The 16642-nt window shown below is 40.8% G+C and overlaps 1 protein-coding gene across 3 annotated transcripts in view; it reads right to left on the reverse strand.

Moving 5' to 3' along the window:
* Positions 1-789: 789 nt before the first annotated feature.
* ELOVL5 (ELOVL fatty acid elongase 5) overlaps positions 790-16642 on the reverse strand; it is a 41866-nt gene continuing 26013 nt past the window's right edge. For all 3 annotated transcript variants that reach the window (XM_009567784.2, XM_054062271.1, XM_054062272.1), the window contains exons 3-8: positions 15712-15899; positions 8251-8328; positions 7461-7632; positions 5857-5981; positions 3899-4033; positions 790-2417 (exon numbers count right to left, since the gene is read on the reverse strand). In XM_009567784.2, the coding sequence (XP_009566079.1) occupies positions 2286-2417; positions 3899-4033; positions 5857-5981; positions 7461-7632; positions 8251-8328; positions 15712-15899 (830 nt within the window). In that variant the 3' untranslated portion in view covers positions 790-2285. The remainder of the gene's footprint in view (positions 2418-3898; positions 4034-5856; positions 5982-7460; positions 7633-8250; positions 8329-15711; positions 15900-16642) is intronic.

Here is a 16642-nt window from a genome sequence, read left to right on the forward strand (position 1 = left end):
CGTAGAGAAGAGAAGGCTCTGAGGAGACCTTATAGTGACCTTCCAGTACTTCACAGGGGCCTACAAGAAAGCCAAGGGACGCTTTATCAAGGAGTACAGCAATAGGATGTAGCAGTTTTAAGCTGAAAGAGGGTAGATTTATAGACAGGATATTGGAGGCAGAAAGTCCCTTTCGGCCACCCTAAGCTTTGCTCCGGGCACTCATTGTCTCAGAGCCAATGGGGCTGCTCGACATTCAGAGAGTCGGTAATCCCAGAGAGAGGTTTAACCCATCACACAGACAAGTATTTCTACAGATAGGAAAGGGAACAGTGTTTAGCAACAGTCAAAGGTTTCTGTGAAGAATTTATTACCAAATCTCTGGTACGCTAAACTCCTCTGAATATCTGCACCTTCCATCACGATGGCTCCTCCTTGGCCTGACACGAGCTGGAGCAATGCATTTAATCTGTATAGACCCACCAGAATTCAGGTAGATATCATCAAAAGTGTTTTAATGATTAAACCATGTCAAACATTAACATGTAGGTATATTCAGATGAGCCAAGGGTTTAATTCTAGCACATTTAGACAGTCTATTTTGAACATTATAGCTGCTGTACTGAGCTATGTAAAGACTCTGCAAACCAGTACCTAGAAATGAAGACACACGCACAAGCTTTGATAATGTAAACATAACAGACACTGTCTCCTTCAAAACAAGGAATGAAAACCCACAAGGCTAGTAGGAGAACTTATTAATTCCCTAAGAGATGTGCAAAAATTTTTAAAAAGATTTAATTTTTAAAAAAAAAAAAATTAAACATGTTAAAACTGGCATTTATATAAATATGAAAAAAAAAAAAGTAGTTAAACTGGAGCAATAACCAGCAGAATGCCTTGCACAATTCCATTTTTCAGAGCTTAATGAATAAAATATTCATAAGCCTGACTCCACCACAGCAGATACCAGAATAACAGCAATAGATATTGGCTTTGCAACTGACTCCTCATATGTGCAAGGCAAGATTTTACAAGGAGTAACTTGATCAAACACTCGAACCAAAATCCTCTGATAACAAGCCAAAACATTACTGGTTGCATACACAACTCACATTACCAAAACAGACATTTCCAGCACATTTCAGTAACATTTGAAAAACATTAGGTATGACTTGGACAGTTTAATCTCGCTTGTTTGGGAAAAAAAAACCACCTAGGTTTGTGTTAGGCACATTTCAAAAATGAACATATGCTACATGAAGAACAGTACGGATACCAACTAAAACACTGACAATTCCATCTGAAAAGTATCTTTCTGTCTTTATCTTTAAATACGCTTTTGGATATGTCACAGACTTCAACAGTAGCTCCTAAAATGTGCATATGGCTATGGTAATAACACTTGAAATTCTGCCAGTTTCCATATTAAAAACCACTCTTCATTTAGAATTTAAGAATTCTCAGAAATAAGAAAAAAAAAAAAAGGAAAAAGATAGAAGAGAAAAGATGGGTCCACCCTGTGTATACTCTAAACCTTAGAGAAAATATTTAAGTCTTACTGGACTGTGTAAGCGCCAATTAATTTTACATTAGTGACATATTTCAAATAAAAAAATAGGATCTATTAAAAAGGTAAAATAACTTTTCCATCTGGTTCGTGACTGTTTAGTCAGTTAAAGCCAAATATATAAAACTAAATGTGCCATTTCCAATTTCACTGCATCGCGTAAGAGATACGTAACACTGTGTACCACATACAGAACAGTAAAATGATCCATGGAGTCTCCTAAATGACTTTTAATAAAAAGTCAGTCAACCGGAAAGTTGAAACACACCCTAATTTTTTGAACCAGTAATAAGCTTTGGGCCCTGCTTTTTTAATTTAAGGCATGTGTGTTTATCTACTGAAACCAGCATCGTACAAATTACCTCTACAATCACATGCAGGATCTACAGTAAAAAAAATGGAGGTTTAGATTACAGTGTTCTCAAATTGTGAATCATAGTTCAGCACCTATCATATTGACTAGTAAGGCAACAGCAGTGTCGGATACTACAATAATACTCCCTTCCACAGTCTATAGCGGGGTCAGTGACAGCCCAGATTTTTAAACTTTAACCTACTTTTATGTTCTGTATACAGTTTCTAGGGTGTTTGCACTGGTTAAGTCCTACATAAATCATACTATTCTAGGCAGGAATAGTTACAGTAGCCGTTAGAGTATTAGAGCACAACTCTTATTGTGCTTACAATCAGATGATTTTGTTGTTGGGGTTATCAAAATGGTTTTTCAGTTTGGTCTTCAATCCTTTCTTTGTTTCCTTTGTTTCACATTGTTCTCAAGGGAAGAAAAGCTGTTTGTGTACCCATTCACAGTGGCCGTAGAGCCATTCTGATACTCTTTCCTCCTCGAGGATGCCTTCTTGTTGTAAGTCTAGAATATAAGGAATGACACATGGTTTGGCTTAGATAGATATAAATAACTGCTTCCTCACAGTAACTCTAGAAATACAAATGTAAACTTGCATCCATCATTTTTAAAGATCTTGTGCTGGTGGTAGAGTCTAAGAAGCTCTACCATTTTCGTGTACGAGGCTATACTACGCCTTTCATTCATCACAGCAAGAGAATTAGTTCACTGGAAAAGAAAAGGGCTTGGTAGTATCATGGTAGCATTGCTAGTTTTATGTTAATCATAAATTAGAAAGAAGAGAAGTGATTTTATGAGTAGACTATGGCACCAGAATATACTCAAAATGACAAGTGAGGAAGAAGGTTTGACGAACTGCAGGTGACAGTACCTCAAACAGAGCCAGAACAAGAAGTGGGTAAAAAGAACAGAGAGGGAAGTTCAGACAGAGAAATGCGAAAGGAATTTTCATTGGCCAACATAGGAAGCAAAAACTAACAGGATCAGGGAGGAAAAAAAACTAACAGGATCAGGGAGGCCTGAGACACCAGAAAAAAACAGAGACAGTGAAAATATATGCATGAATTAGTCTTTGTCAAAGAGTCTCAGTCGTATGACAAAAGTGTGTTTCCCAAAGTGTGTGAAAGAAAGCTAAATGGTTACATTGATGAAGAAAATCAAGCAATATCTACAATATACTACCATGTTTAATTAGCTTGTTCACATGCAGTACCTTATATGAACCATGGGATTGATTTAAAGAAGTATAGAAGATCGGATAGGGAAGCCTTCTATGCTTCCTCTCATGAATCACTTTTACCAGACCCAAAATGCTCAAATATTTCAAGAGACATTTAAGATCTGCAACAGAGTTTGCTCGTTTAGGGGCAGCAGGTCGTGCTGGTTTGATTTGCTGAAGAAGGGTACATCTTCACACAGAGCCTGACTATAAACTACTCGGAACAATACACATCAAGCCTGGAACTGTTCAGACAAGAAATCAGTTTTGTAGAAACTCAATTGAAAATTCTGATTTTCCACATGGAACTGCAAGCAAATGCCCGCAAAAGTGAGCCAAACCCAGATTTCTGTGCGTTGAGAGCTTGGAGAATTTTAGTGGATATAAGACAAGCATTTCCCCGTGTAAGAGCAGTTACAAACAATTCCTTTGAGTGCTTCACAGGCTGCTGTTTTGTTTCAGACTGGAAAGTCGTTCCTTACATTAAAGCCGGTCCTCTCCCTTATTTGCAGTTAAAACTGCATTAGTAAAATGCCTTTTTGTGCCACTCTGCTTACTGAAATTACTACTAACTCTGAATTACAGATACAAAACATCAGAAGCTTCCAAATTTGAGGGCAGACCAACACGTACAGTACTTTTAGTGCTTACGCATTTTACTGTAAGACAGCAAAAGGCTATTACAATCATATCTTTCTGTAAAGCAGCTTCCTAATGAGATACAGCCAGCAGAATGCTACAAAGAGTCAATGAATATTACTTTTACCTGAATGTAGAAATTTGTGAAGAGGATAATCAAAGAAATCATGTAAGAAATCTGGAAATACAGCCACCCCTGAGGAAATGCACATGGCCAAACAACACCACAGCTGGTCTGGAAGATTGTCAGGACAAACTGAGTCTGAGGAGAGAGAGAAAAAGAGAAATGGAGCACATTAATTCAAGGAGGAAAAAAGCCATTAGTGACCAAAATCTCATTAGTTATTTCCAAACCAAGTAAAAACATGTAATCCTGTGTGTTTGACAAGTTTATCTTCTCTGTCTTACTAACAACATAAACCTGAGTTAGAAGACATTCAGGTTGTGGCATTCTGTTGTTTGAATGTTTTTATTTGATGAATATTGTCCCATTTCAGAGCATTACTGTAACTTATGTGGAACAAATGTACAGATACACCAAGGAACAAAGACCACCTTCTTCCTAGTGAGAGCTCATTAGGATTTGACTTTACCAGCCTGACAGAGTAGATCGGCATCTGAGTGCTTCAGTTGCAAAAGATTTGGGGTCACTGTGTCTACACACAGATCCTGTGACCCCTTCCCACAGACAGGGACCATCTGACACAAGGCTCCAGTGGAAGAATTTTTGTGGGAAAGGCTGCAGGGAAGCTGGGGAGGCATGGAGGAGGACTAGGGTTTCATTATCTTCGATAATCTCTTTTGCAAAAAGAGAGTTTGGGCTTAAGTGCTGCAGAGGGCCTTAGGCAGAATTCATATTTACATGAAGGCTACCAGATTAGGGAATGTTTATTTGAAATGGGAAAGACCATTCCGTTCTGCTATTTTGCTGCCCTTACAGCTATGCATGCAGAGCAGGCAGGGAAGTGAAAGCAGCTTATGACAATAGCCAGGGGAGCAACTGAGGCACTGGGATACTTGCATTTTGTAGCGCTCAAATGACTACGATGAAGAACAGAGACAAATCTGGAAGGAAAAAAACCACACAAAGCAAAACAACCCCACCAAAACCCAATGAACCTCACTGCTACAATACTTAGCCATCCTTTAGGAAAGTAAGAGTGTTAAGGAAAAAAGATTTTGAGCATCAACACTCTGAATTGCTGGTGATCACCAGCAGATGTTATTAAACCCATTCACAGCTCTGAGGGGGTGCTCAGTGAGGAGAGAGGGGAAAAAAAGAAGTCTATCTCTTCTTCTCTGAAGAAGGCTTCAGCTTCCACACCTACAAAAATGGGGAAGACAAAACACCCATGCACATTTCCTTGTGGTGTTGACTCATTATACACATTGAAACCTGCAGTATTACTACAGTATTGCCATATTGCTTGATTTTAGCGCTCTTTTCACCTCCAGTGCACAGCATTTGAGCTTCATCACTGTAGACACAGGAAACAACACAAATGGATGCAAGGAGCCCAACACAGAACAACATGAGAAAAAAATCTGCCCATTTCAAGTGCCGAAGACCAGAAATATTGAACAGTTTTTAATAAACCATTTGTAACTGCATGCAAAAGTGAGACAGAAAAGCCCTTGTCCCACAGAACTAGAATGAAGGTCCTTGTTAGCTGTGGACTGCGTTGCACTTGGTTTCTGGTCTGTCATCTCAACACCAGCCTGAGCAACCAAGCACAGAGAAGAATGTATTAGCTCAAGCAGGCTTGGAAGAAGAGCTTCTCCCTCCTCCCTGCTAATGAGTCCCAGAAAACCCAGCACTGTGACCCCCAAATACATCTGACCACACAACATGGGGAGCTGGAGAGAGACCCCATTGACCTCAGCACTGATTTGTGTGCACCATCAGTCCTCAGCTCCCCGTTGTCCTGAAATCAGAGCAAAGAGGTGCAGAAGCTGCATTTCTAAGGTGATTTAAGTACTTCAAGATGTAAAAGGTACCAGCCTTCATTCTCCCTGCCAACGTTTTCTAACTTAAGAGGACCCCATCACAAATACAAGAGCCTGCTGAAGGACCTAATCACTCACCAGCTGCCCCTGAGTGATGTACTTCTTCCACCACAGATAAGGACGCATTGCTGGAACAGCAGACAATCCATAGTAGGAGTACATGAGGACGTGGATAAAGCTGTTCAGTGTGGCACCAAAGTAAGCTAAAAAAAGAGCAAAGGAAAAAGAAAGTACACTGTATTACCAGGAACACGCTGTTTCATGGAACCTACAAAAATAACAAGTTCAAAATGTTACTATTTAAAATAAGATTTTTCTTAGAAGAAAGGCAAAAGATTTATTTTTTTTCCCCCAGATTTTTTTTTTTCTCCTCACCCAGCAGAGCGGCTGAGCTGCTTTGCAGCTGTGCAGTTTATACCAGCCTCCTGGCTTTGTTTCCTCAATTTATTCTTTTTCATATCTACATTTGGGCTTCTCAAGGGAACCGAGGAAGCTAATAAAAAGGAGGCACGTAAACATGCCTAACAATCGATAGCTTCACCCATCTAATTTTAGGCTTATTTCACTTCCTTCCAGGCAGGATTTTTGCCACTTATAACTAAAGCAACAGAAATCTTCAGAAACTGCAAGTTAGCTATTTTATTTGCCCTTGTTTACAGCACCTTTAGTCATTCAAGAAACTTCTAGCTTAACACAGAACATAAAGCTTAGAAAGGAAGAAGAAAAACACATCACTAGAAATAGCACGAAAGTATTTTCAAGACCACACAACCACACAAACACAAGATAGACTCCCAAGTATCTGTGCTTTTGACTGTTGTATAAACAGGGATTGACTTCCTTAGAGGAGAATGTGATTCCAGATGCACAGTTTTTATAAGTGCATTACTCACTCTTGTGCTGACAACATGAAACAAAAATGAGTTGCTATGTTGTTTGGCTCAGAAAGCAAGACTCCTGAGCAACCCAGCTTCTCGGTCTGCACTGCTGGTAGTTCACATCCACTGGATTTGAAAAGGTTTCTCTTGGATGAGTGTTCAACAAAGCCAGTATCTATAAGCTGCACATCTGAACCTCAACTAAGCCACGCTAATGCAGTTAGGAAACTAGATGCCAGCTAACAACAATGAAATTAAAGAATCAAAGGAAAATAGCCGGAGGCTAGCAGGATTTAGACAAGAGAGACATTGAAATCTTCTACTTAAGATGTATTTGGTCAAATTCATTAGCATTCAGAGGACAGGATTTTAATTGAAATCATTTGTTATGGCTGCTGGCATAATGAGATTAAATGAAGAAAGTGACATCTCAAATGATCTTGACAAATACAAGGACAAGGGTCGTTATTAGCCATCTTGCAGCTGAAACAAGCTTCTGGTCTTGAGCTGGAAAAGAGTATTGTTTCACTAGAGGGTCTGCAACAACCATGGAAAAAAAGAAAAAAAGAGAACCCAAAGTTGACAGGTATCAGACTTGGACTACTGCAGCTGATAAATGTCACACCAATTCTGCAAACTACATCGGCGTGCCTTTTCTAGAGGCTCTTGCAGTTCAGCAAAGCAGTTTAACATGGGACAGAACAAATTCTGCAGCTGAAGGTACCAGAGACGTTTGGTTTGACCAAAAGAAAACCAAAACAAGGCCCTTGTTGCAAGTGTTCTCTGCCATAACCCAGTACTTACAGTGACCACAAGGCACCCAGTTCATAACAAACCACCAAATGTTCAGCATGGTTGCGTGGTGGTAGACATGCAGAACGGTGATCTGATGATTATTTTTCCGCAAAATGAAAAAGAAGGTATCCATGAACTCAATGAGTTTGGAGAAATAATACCACCAGAGGACACGTATGATCTACAAAGAAGGAAACAAGTTTTAGAAGAGTTGCACATTGTGGGCACTTTTAACCCTTTTGCTACCTAATTAATTAAAATCCAGATTCTGTTCTGGATTACTTGAAGACGTTGCTAAGACCTTCTACAATGCTTCAACTTCAGGTCTCTCCATAGGAGACCTAGGTACAAACCCATGACTACAGCTGAAAAGAGGATGATAAAGACTGTTTAATGAGGCTATTGCTGTGCACTTGGGTGTTGTGAGAGAAATATTTAACCAGAGTTGGTCTCACAATACTTTCTGTAAAGAGAGGTCTGAACAGTCACCAGAAGAAATCATCATCACATCTCAGAAAGAGAAAGGAAGTCACAACACACAGTGATTTGATACAGTCTGAAGACCAAATCCCTGCTTTTTGACTTAGGAACACTTGGAAATTTACAGATAATCACCCACCAAAATACCACCCACAACTATACTGTAGATTAACTGACAATGCATTGCCCATTGTATTGTAAAAGGACGAAAAAAAGTGTACAGCTTGAACAAAATCCTCCTAATCAATACTGTTCTGCTCTCCAATTACAAAAGCAGACAATTTGAAAGGCTATTAGCTCTAAGTCTCGATCACGTTACCTTCATATCAGCTTCTCCTCCACTATGTGTATCCTGACAGAAGAAGTTGTATCCTCCTTCCCATACTCCTGTCACCAGCTAAGAAGATCAAAGAATAAAGTGTCATTTGGCGAGAAGGCTGCACCCCACAGCACACGCAAACCTCCAGAGCGGCTCTGCCGACACGTTTGGTGTCAAGGGATTCACAGGCACGTGAGTGTGGCGCTAGGTTGAATTCAAGATCCAAGCAGTGATCGGATCCTAGCAGAGTGGGAATTAACAATTTCTTCCAATTGTAGTATACCAAAATAAAAACAGGAGGTAGCGTCTTATCCCCACATATCCCACATAGTGTGTGTTTTGCACAATCATATACCAGACAGATCCTTAAGAAATGTCTTTCCTTCTTGGCTGATAAACTCATTGTTGAAGAAAGTAAACAACCAGAGTAAGGTAAATATATTTTTCTTCTGATTTTTTTAAAGAGTTGTATTTTTAAGAATTTTTCATACACAGACATCTGACTACAGTTTTTTCAACCATGTAACAGAGCAAATCTTCAGTTCTGCTATCCTTAAGAGCTAACAACTGATGTTTTAGCATATCACGATTCTTCAAGATCTTTTTAAATAACTCACTCATCTCAAGTACGTTATATCCTTCCCAGTACAAGTGACTTCCTCCACAGGATACGCCGTTGCCTGGCTGACTTCCTGGCATAACAAATAACACCTCAAACATGATGGAATTACTTTTAAGAGTAACATGTAGCTATCAGTCACGAGAGGATGATGGGGAACCCATTGCTGAGGGGCTGACTGAAACCTCCAGAAAAGCAAGAGGCAAGCTGGATGTCTACATCCCATCCTTCTATGGGTGGGAGTTGGTGGAACAGGTTGAGGGTGGGACAGGAGAAAGGAGTGGGTGCAAGGACAGGAGCAAGCCCCCCTTTAATATTGCAATAGAAGGAACCACTGCATATTGTTTACAAAGATATTTTTCCTCTTGAGAATAGCATGTGGGGAGGAGTAACAAATTTAGATGATTTTCAAGTGAAAAAAAGAATTGTTAGGTATCCCAAAACCTTTCTGAAGGCAGAGACAGGTACCCTGCACAAGCAAGTCATCCAGCTTTGGCCTTATCTGTGCTCGTGCAGAATTAAAAAGGAGCCTCTGCAAAGCCAGAATGGAACACTCTTTGTACCATAAGTCATTTAAAATGATCACTTGATTAAAGGACTACAATAACTGGCACGATTAAATGCTGCTCAGAACTGTGAATGGAAAGACAATTCTAAAAGGTACAATAAAGATTATCACATACCTTTTCCTAATGTTATTTCTTTCATGCCTCATTTTCTCCCTAAATTAACTTTTAAAATGCCCAGTCAGCCTAGGTAATTATTTTTGACTTTCTGAGATAGAATTATTGCCACTATTTAGGGGATTAAAAAAAAAGACACCTAGTTATATCATAACATATAGACCTGGAATTATCTCGTATAGTAGAGATAAATCAATACCACCCGGCCACAGCGAGAGTAGGGCAGCCGTGCGCGTCAACGCAGACCCAAGCGATTTCTCTAGCCAAGCAGCAAAGGGAATGCAGTCCCAGGAGGACTCATCTCCTGGCCATAAGGCACACACAGCTGTGCAAAGCACACCAGTTTAGAAGTGGGTCCCTGCTAAAGGACCAGCTACGTCCTGGAGGAAACCTTGAACCAAACCGCTCATAGGGCACCGAGGGAAAGCCTGTGCGGCTTCGCAAGTGCCCGCCAGTCCCTCAGACAGAAGACCACATTGTGCTGTGATCATGGTAAGAGCTTACAGATGTTTTCATACAGTTCTCATAGTTCAGGGAAGTGTTAGGAATACAGGGATAATCACAATGTTTATATTGTAATTAATCTAAATGGCATCCAGTACTAATGCTGAAGTCCACGAACTTCTCCCAAATAAAGGTTAGTGTGGTGAAATCCAAAAAGCTTTCTGTGCAAGTGATACGTTTCACCACCTAAAACATAATGTGAGCAAAGGTGTCTGGATGGTTCCCACCTCTCTGAAGGGCAGAGGCACCAGTGCGGCTATACGTAGCTTCAGCTAAATTCGAGTACTGCCTTATTTCCAGAAGAACATATAATAATATGCTAGGAGCTGTAATAATCTCACGGACACAGGGGTTTAAATGATAGAATCAAAGCAACATTTGTGGGAAATGGTAACATCTTTTATCATATAAATAGTGTAGTCATAAAAATAATTTAACCCCTCCCTTCCAGACTAAATGGTGAAAAGCTGCTACTGCTGCCCACAAACTGTGCTCGGTGCGACATATAACACATAGATAATCTTTTTCCGATACAGCCAGCTGCTCCTTTACCTGACATCACTATTTCTGGCACCCACAATGCTTTCACCACGTGCTATAAGACTTCAGAAAACAAAACCAATGGGCCAGTCTGACACCTGACCATGAACGATTCCCAAACGGCTCTTTTATGCCTGCTGGGGCTGGGCACGCAGCACCAGGGAGCTGCATATGTGCCACTTAGAAAGCTATAAACATAAGGGACAGAAATTGCCAGCTAGTGCATTTAAATGATTCCTTGTGCTTGTTGTAATCTGCTTCCAGGATGAGCAGTGTTTCTAACCTCTCCTGACAGCTACTGTACAGCAGGTCTCGACTTGCCCAGCCGCGAGCTGGTGGCTCCTCAGCCACTCCAGGCTCGAGACAACCTTTCCATGCCTGCTGTTCCTAGGAAGCCCTTCATCTTCATCTTCAGGCTGGCAGGAGCCCAGGTTTGCTAATGGCATTGCCGATGCACAACCGCAGGCGTATCTTCTCTCAAGAAATTAACTTGTCCAGAAAAGGCTGACTATAATAATCTTCACCAGAGTATGTGATTTTTAAACGACACTAAAAGACAGATCCTTCATAAGGCAATTAAAATGGTACCCAAAGTCAATGCAAAGTCCCTCAGCTCAGGAGAAAAACCTGCATCTCAAAGTTGCTTTTGTGCTCAAGAAACTCGTTTTTCCTTCCTCTGCAAGACGTTTTCTTTTTTCATATTGCTTTCATGTCACAATTCTGTTGCTGAATTCTTTAAAAAGCTGCGGCATGTGCTTTGTTTATCAACTCTGCCTCCAAAAGAAACCAGCACACTGACACAAATCTGACTGGGCCGTAGGAAAGGTGTTACTGGAGAGGACTTTTTTTTCTCTTAATAAAACTGAAGTCTGAGACTCGCTGGAGTGGGGCAGATAAAGGACCCAGCACAGCATCACGCTATCAAGGTGTCATGGGTTTACGAGCTTCGAAACAGAGCTGGATTAGAGTGAAAAGAAACAGAAGTTCATACGTCTGATCAAAGAAAGCAAATGTCTGCAGAGATATGAAATTTTATCTTTACATGAGCGTGGTTACCTCAGGACAGAGATAACTTAGGCTTCAGGACCGGTAGAGAAAGGAAAGGGAGAGAAAAGAGCAGCCTGGCAGTGAGCTGCCACTCATGGCTCACCTGCCACCACAACCCTTCACGGAGTCCCCTCCCTCCTAAAACACAGTGTGGCTCTTAGGATGCTTGTCCTACAGTATATATTCCACCTCCCTCCTCCGGAAAATCTGAGACACTTCTCCAGCAGATTTTTAGGGAATTAATCTTTCAGATTGAAAAAAAAAAAAGACAGTAAAGAGAATAGTTAAGAAAGTGAGCCTTCACGCTGACCAGTTCTGTCAAATGCAAGTCTGGGTGGTCCAGACCGCTTTTTATCTAACAAACACTGCTAAAATAGAATAGGTCTGTGTGCCACATAAGTGGGTACCCGGCACTCCTCCTCCTTTGCCAAATTACTCAACTGAGACTCGAGAGCCAGAGACCCTACCCACAGCACTGCAAGACAAGTTGACCTGTGACCCCAGCACAGAGCACCAACTCAGGAGGAAAAAGTGCTGCTTCTGCTGCTCTAACTACTCCCACAGCTCTTCCAGATACAGCCAGCGGGCAATCAACCCACATCCTATAACCCTTCTCCCAGCTGCCTCGCTACGCGCCTTCTCCACCTGGTCGAGGCCACTTCTTGCTGCCCCTGTCCAGGACAGAAGAGTGATTTCCCCACGAAGTCCAAGCACTGTAGATTTATACAGAGTAAAACGTGTTGTTGGCCCTAATTAGCATCCCCTTTCCCTGAAGTCTCAGAGTGACAGGTCAGCCTGCAGAAACCTCTCCCACTCCCTAGGTCTTCCTTGTCTTTTTTATTGTCTGGGACAAGCACAGTCTGCTACTCTGCTCTGCTACTACCAGAAACCAGCCCGGTCATTAAATGCCCAAATAAATAATTTATAACAAATACACACAGAAACTACTATTTCCGGAGTTCCAAGAGCTATAAGATTTCTAGTTATTTTAAAATAAGGCTACACTATATCACATCAGTAGACCAAATGGTCCAAGTACACAGTAAACAAAATTATACAAATCCAACAATGCAAAATTTCCCCCCACGTTACTGCATGCAAACATTCAGACGTAAAGGTCAGAAAAGCAAGTAGGTCATCATTCTCATCCTAGTTGGGAGGATGCCTCACTTTAACACCTTGTTTTGGTCATATAATATTGAGCTGTGATGCTATGAATCATGACCTGAACCACCACAGCTAAAACTCCAAAGGAGTCTTTCAGGTGTATCGTACACAAGCTATTAAAGCAGCTTATTTTCTGACAGGCTACTAAATGCATTCATAAATGGTAATGTTTTATGACGTTCCTCAAACTGGGTGTGCTGATTTTGGCTAGGGTAGAGTTAATTTTCTTCATAGTAGCTACTATGGGACTCTGGAAACAGACCTTTTCATTATTGTTGAGCAGTGCTGACACAGAGTCACAGCCTTTTCTGCTTCCCACCCCACCAGCGAGTAGGCTGGGGGTGCACAAGAAGCTGGGAGTGGACACAGCTGGTACAGCTCACCCAAGCCGCCCAAAGGGATGTTCCATGCCACATGTCATCATGCTCAGCAATAGAACTAGGGGGGAGGTTGGCCGTGGGGGCCACTGCTTTGGGACAGGCTGGACATTGGTTGGTTGGTGGTGAGCAATAGTTTTCATTTGCATCACTTGTCCTTCCTGGCTTTTATTTTTCTCTTTTTAAATTTTCCTTTCCATTACAATTTTCAAAAAGTTATTCTTTTATTCCAATTATTAGATTGTTCTTATCTCAACCCACAACTTTTCTCACTGCGACCCTTCCAATTCTCATCTTCCCGTCCTGCTGTGGGGGCAGTGAATGAGAGGCTGTGTGGTGCTTAGTTGCCATCTGGGGTTAAACCACAAGCCTAGGACTGAAAAGGGTTGAATCCAGCTGAAACTCAAAGTGACAAGGAAGACAACAGGGAGTTACATCTCTTTTTTTCAGTGTTGCTCTTCACTATTTTATCTTATAAGCGAGTACATACATGATAAAGTGCTACTGATCAATGCAATAAACAGTCCTTTCTTGGTAATCAGTCCATTGCTAGCAAGAAAAGGCATTTATACGATCAACAGTTCCGATTTTTTCTGTTGTTTAAATTTATCAACAGGTTTTGTTACATGGCAGAATGTTACAGTAATTTTCATTTGGAAATTATGAGTATTATTCCAAGTATTCAAGGAAAAAGGATTGGCTATCCTGAGAGCTTTTATCCATACTTAGTACAACCGAAGAGAAGTCTGCACTTGCAAACCCTCAATTACATAACTGGAGGTTAAGACAATAGATTATTATATAATTATAAATAGTAGCTGCATAAAACAATGCAGATGATGTCCACAAAGTCCAGCGCAGCATTAATTTTAGACAAATTAAACAGATCAACGCAAAAATTTTTCTGGCTTATAACGTCCTGACAGAGAGGTCAGAAATGTAAGCACATCAAGAATACAAACTGTCCCAAGTACCTACTGAATCTGAAACTGCTCCCTCCCAAGAATTAAGTGTCAAAGTTCTTAAAAATCCAACTCGGTAATTTTTGACTAGACAATTCACTACACAAAAGAAATAGCATTAAATGTAAATCACTTCCTACCTAAACACTGACCTTGTAAAACACTAGAGAATTAAGTACAGACTTAAAGGAGAATTACTGCTTGCACATACTGCTAAGCAAACACAACCCCCCCCGTAGTAGTAGTTTTAGCTCTAGCTTGTAATTGCATGTTGAAAATGAAATCTCTCCTTACAGAAGGAAGAAACGCTTTTGGTTAAAAACAAGCCAGCCAGAGAATTCTGTACATTAAACCCACACACTGTCAGTTTCTGACCACATTCTTATTTACACCGCCATAGTTCTTCATTTTCACTTTAATCAAAACCATACAATTCTGACTAAAAGCAGCTGAAGTGCTCTCTGGGAAGTGGAAAACTTTATACTGCCTAAATGTTTGTTTTGTCAGGAAAGAAAATAAGTCCAAAGAAAGTCCAATTCAGTTTCAAATATATTTGTATGTTCAGATTTTAACTTCCAAGAAACAGATGAATCAGATCAGTGCAATCGTTTCATCAAAACTAAGAGGACACAAAAGAAGCTATTGCAAGCTGACAGAAACAGATGTGAAGAGCATGTGCGTGACTAAACATATTTAAATAAAACACATTTCTCACTCTGAAGGAAGCTGTACTTTTGCTGCAAAGTACTTTGTACAATCCTACAGCTACAAGGATGATCCAAGGGCTGGAGCTCCTGCCATGCGAGGACAGGCTGAGAGAGTTGGGATTGTTCAGCCTCGAGAAGAGAAGGATCAGGGGAGACCTTATAGCAACCTTCCAGTACCTGAAGGGACTACAAGAAAGCTGGAGAGGGGCTGTTTACAAAGGCTTGCGGTAATAGGACAATGGGAACAGGTATAAACTGGAGGAGGGCACATTTAGACTAGACAGAAGGAAGAATTTCTTCATAATGAGGGTGGTGAGGCACTGGCACATGTTGCCCAGGAAAGTTGTGGCTGCCCCATCCCTGGAGGTGTTCAAGGCCAGGCTGGATGGGGCCTTGGGCAGCCTGAGCCAGTGGGATGTCCCTGCCCATGGCAGGGGGTTGGAACTGGATGATCTTTAAGGTCCCTTCTAACCAAAACCATTCTACGAGTCTATGATCCACCAGCGCAAATACGTTGAGCATGACTTCTAGGCAAGGAGGAGTTACTGAAGGAACAACCAGGTTCATGCTGAAAGATCAGGATTTTTCTTGCACTGAGCAACAGAAGTACATTTGAAATTTGCCAGCCAAGGTCAGCATAGATGTTTAAGGCAACGTTTGTTTCATACCATCCATAGAGATAACACTACAACTAAGATCTTCTCCCCTGAGAACTGACATCGAAGAACTGTTGCAATGCTTCTGCAGAAGTTTCCCAGGTTTAGGAGGACTGTCTGCAGAAATAATTTTCAACATAAGCCAATAAAACTAAAAAAGATATTGTAAAATTACCCCACAAACCCCCTCCTCTCCTACCTCATAAAACATATACAGAGAAAGCAGCGTAAGTCCAAGGTTGTAGACCACTAGAATACCCCTGCACGAGAATGGTTGTTTATTCCGCATGTACTTTGGTCCTAGCCATACGATTAGTAAGTACAAGACTGAGAAGATAAAGGTAGGTGTATAGTTCTCCAGAAGAAGCCATCCTTTTACTCTGGGATCTGAAACAAACAAACAAAAACACACACTTAGATTTTTTTTAAAGGGAGGAGTTCAATGCTTTGAGAACAAGCTGTACTCAGAATGCTTCTAGTACTGGAATTACCAGAGAATCATAGAGGACAAAGGAAGAGCAGCAAGCCCTTCTATTAAGAGTCACATTTCTCATTACAATAAACTTTCACAAACAACAAGATTTCAGTTATATAGTTGCTAAAGAAAACAGAAATAATCCTCTTCCTAAGTAAAAGGTATTGCTAAAACATTACCGGTACTCATGATCATTCAGAATGATCTCCCATCCTAAATACCACAGATGAACTTAAATCATAAAGAAAAGCTTCAAAGACCCTCTGTCCTTATTCTCTCAAACCAAACTTTCCCAGCAGTACACATCTTTTTCCTCACAGAGCCAGCAAAGCTAAGAGCGAAGCAGATACCTTTGTGGTTATCAGTGGATGATCCTGATACTTAATTTCTAATCATTACTAACCCAATTAGACTTGTGGATGCATTACTCAGGAGGATTACATTTTGGAATCCTTGTATGAGCAATGAAATACAGAGCAGTCAGTCTGCACATAAAACACCTCAAGTGAGAGGATTTTAGGGAAACACTTGGGACAAGAGCATGATCCTTTTGCACAACAGCTGGGCTCTCCATACCCAGCAACAGTACCGTATTTCACTCTTCTCACTGAAGTCCTGCCCAAAGGATTGAAACCAAGTTTACCAAAGTAGAAAT

Source organism: Cuculus canorus, chromosome 3, assembly GCF_017976375.1.
Source record: "Cuculus canorus isolate bCucCan1 chromosome 3, bCucCan1.pri, whole genome shotgun sequence".
Taxonomy (NCBI): domain Eukaryota; kingdom Metazoa; phylum Chordata; class Aves; order Cuculiformes; family Cuculidae; genus Cuculus; species Cuculus canorus.